The sequence below is a fragment of the Drosophila innubila genome, unplaced genomic scaffold, assembly GCF_004354385.1.
Source record: "Drosophila innubila isolate TH190305 unplaced genomic scaffold, UK_Dinn_1.0 121_U_U, whole genome shotgun sequence".
Taxonomy (NCBI): Eukaryota; Metazoa; Arthropoda; class Insecta; order Diptera; family Drosophilidae; genus Drosophila; species Drosophila innubila.
Window position 1 is genome coordinate 1 of NW_022995431.1, and position 1,773 is coordinate 1,773.

General features: G+C 40.7%; 1 protein-coding gene across 1 annotated transcript; it reads left to right on the top strand.

The window, feature by feature from the left end:
- Positions 1 to 999: 999 nt before the first annotated feature.
- LOC117793191 (cadherin-87A-like) lies at positions 1,000 to 1,711 on the top strand. Its single transcript, XM_034633483.1, has 3 exons — positions 1,000 to 1,071; positions 1,141 to 1,487; positions 1,544 to 1,711. The coding sequence occupies exons 1-3, from the start codon at positions 1,017 to 1,019 to the stop codon at positions 1,691 to 1,693; spliced, it is 552 nt and encodes a 183-aa protein (XP_034489374.1). The 5' UTR covers positions 1,000 to 1,016; the 3' UTR covers positions 1,694 to 1,711.
- The last annotated feature ends 62 nt before the right edge of the window (positions 1,712 to 1,773 follow it).

A 1,773-nucleotide genomic window follows, 5' to 3' on the forward strand; every position in this document is an offset into this window, starting at 1 on the left:
TAATGATAATGATAATTTAATCTCGGATAAGAGCATCAATAGGCTGGACAAACCTTTATACAAAATGCTATCCATTTAACTTGTTGGATCAGTGCTAATACGAAAACCTAAACCCAAAAGGCCAAACAACCTTAAAACGTTCGGTTTATGGTCAGACAACGGTCGAGTAAATAGGATATTTATGGACCACAACAGCCTGTGGACAAGTGGGTGGGATAACCAAGCCGACCAGCATGGTCTGAGGAAATAAATACACACACACACACACAGAAAATGCGGGAAACTGTAGCATTCTAGTCGGGATTTTATGCATAACTAATTGGCTGTCTGTGCCCTGAGTTTGCAGCTCGACCTGGATCTGGTTATGTTCTCTCTGAGATTATAAACAGCAGGGAATGCGAGAGGACAGTCATTCCCGTAGTTTATGCTGCTGCTGCTTCTGTTTCTGGCTGATATGTAACATGATTCCGTAGGGTTTTAGGACCCGCATGTCCAAAAGGCTCCGGTCGTGCGTGCCGGACACATTAAAAATGTTGGCTCCTTTAAGCGGATGACTCGGCCAGGCTTCAGCTCCAGCTCCAACTCCGGACTTCAACTTCAGTTAAAGTGCACAATTTGGCACATTGTTGCTGATTGTTGTTTGCTGTTTGTTGTTGCTTGTCATCAACGTCGTTATATTGTTATGGCCATTGTTGCCGACGCGTTTGTCGTCAGCCCATCGCTTATCCCCATTCCTCCCTTCCTTCCTGCTTTCCTGTTGTTTCTGTGTTGTCAGCTAATTGAATTTTCAGCTTGAAATTTAATTTATCTTTGTTGTTTGTTTGCGCAACAAATTGCCAAAAAAAAAAAAGAAGAGATGCAAATTCAAAAGTGAAAACAAGTTGGCAGATTTTTTATAAATTTTTTCTTCTTACGTATTTTATATTTTGTAATTTGGCTTAGTTTGTGTACACATTTTATCACGAGTAATAAATAATCATGAACCTTATCGTTTGCTTTCCTTTACAGTTAACAAAATGAAGTGGATATTAACGTTGTTGTTCATCTGCCTGACATCGGAGTTAGTCAGCTGTAAGCATTATCCCTTCCATTTATTTATTTTATAACCATCAGTTCGAAACTAATCTTGACTTTTTGCAGCTGAAACAAATTTGCCGCCTGTATTTACACAGACCCTAAATAATATAGTGTTGTACGAGAATGTGCCCGTGGGTACAGTGGTCTTTCAGCTAGAGGGGTACGATCCAGAAGGCAGCAATGTCACATTCAGTTCGATTGGATCGGATCACTTCAGTGTGGATGCAGTTTCGGGAAATATAACACTAGTCAAGCCCTTGGATCGCGAGGAAACGGATAGTTTGACATTTTTAGTATCGATCAGGGATCGTGTGGATCCAGCTGGGGAATCTGAGCAGGATAATGTTGTGCAACAACCCATTACATTCATCATCCTCGATGAGAACGATAATCCACCAGAGTTCCAAGATGTAAGCTAAGAATTCTTTTTGCAAAATATATTCTTTTAACTCTTTATTTTCTGTAGACGCCATATGAGGCGGATGTCAACGAGGATGCAGCTGTGGGCACAACGATTTTCAATAAGATATTGGTCAAGGATCGGGACACTATCGGTGACAGCCTGGATCTCAAATGTCTGCCACAACAGCAAAGTCCAGAAGCATGCAGCAAGTAAGTTCATATCAAAGACTAATCCATACTACGAGAAAACATTCAAATTATACATTTCATACCAGTGAATAACACCGTAACCGG

Coding starts and splice junctions, on each gene's coding strand:
- LOC117793191 (XM_034633483.1), top strand. CDS start 1,017: ATGAAGTGGATATTAACGTTGTTGTTCATCTGCCTGACATCGGAGTTA. Junction 1,072..1,140: donor GACATCGGAGTTAGTCAGCT/GTAAGCATTATC, acceptor GACTTTTTGCAG/CTGAAACAAATTTGCCGCCT. Junction 1,488..1,543: donor ATCCACCAGAGTTCCAAGAT/GTAAGCTAAGAA, acceptor TATTTTCTGTAG/ACGCCATATGAGGCGGATGT.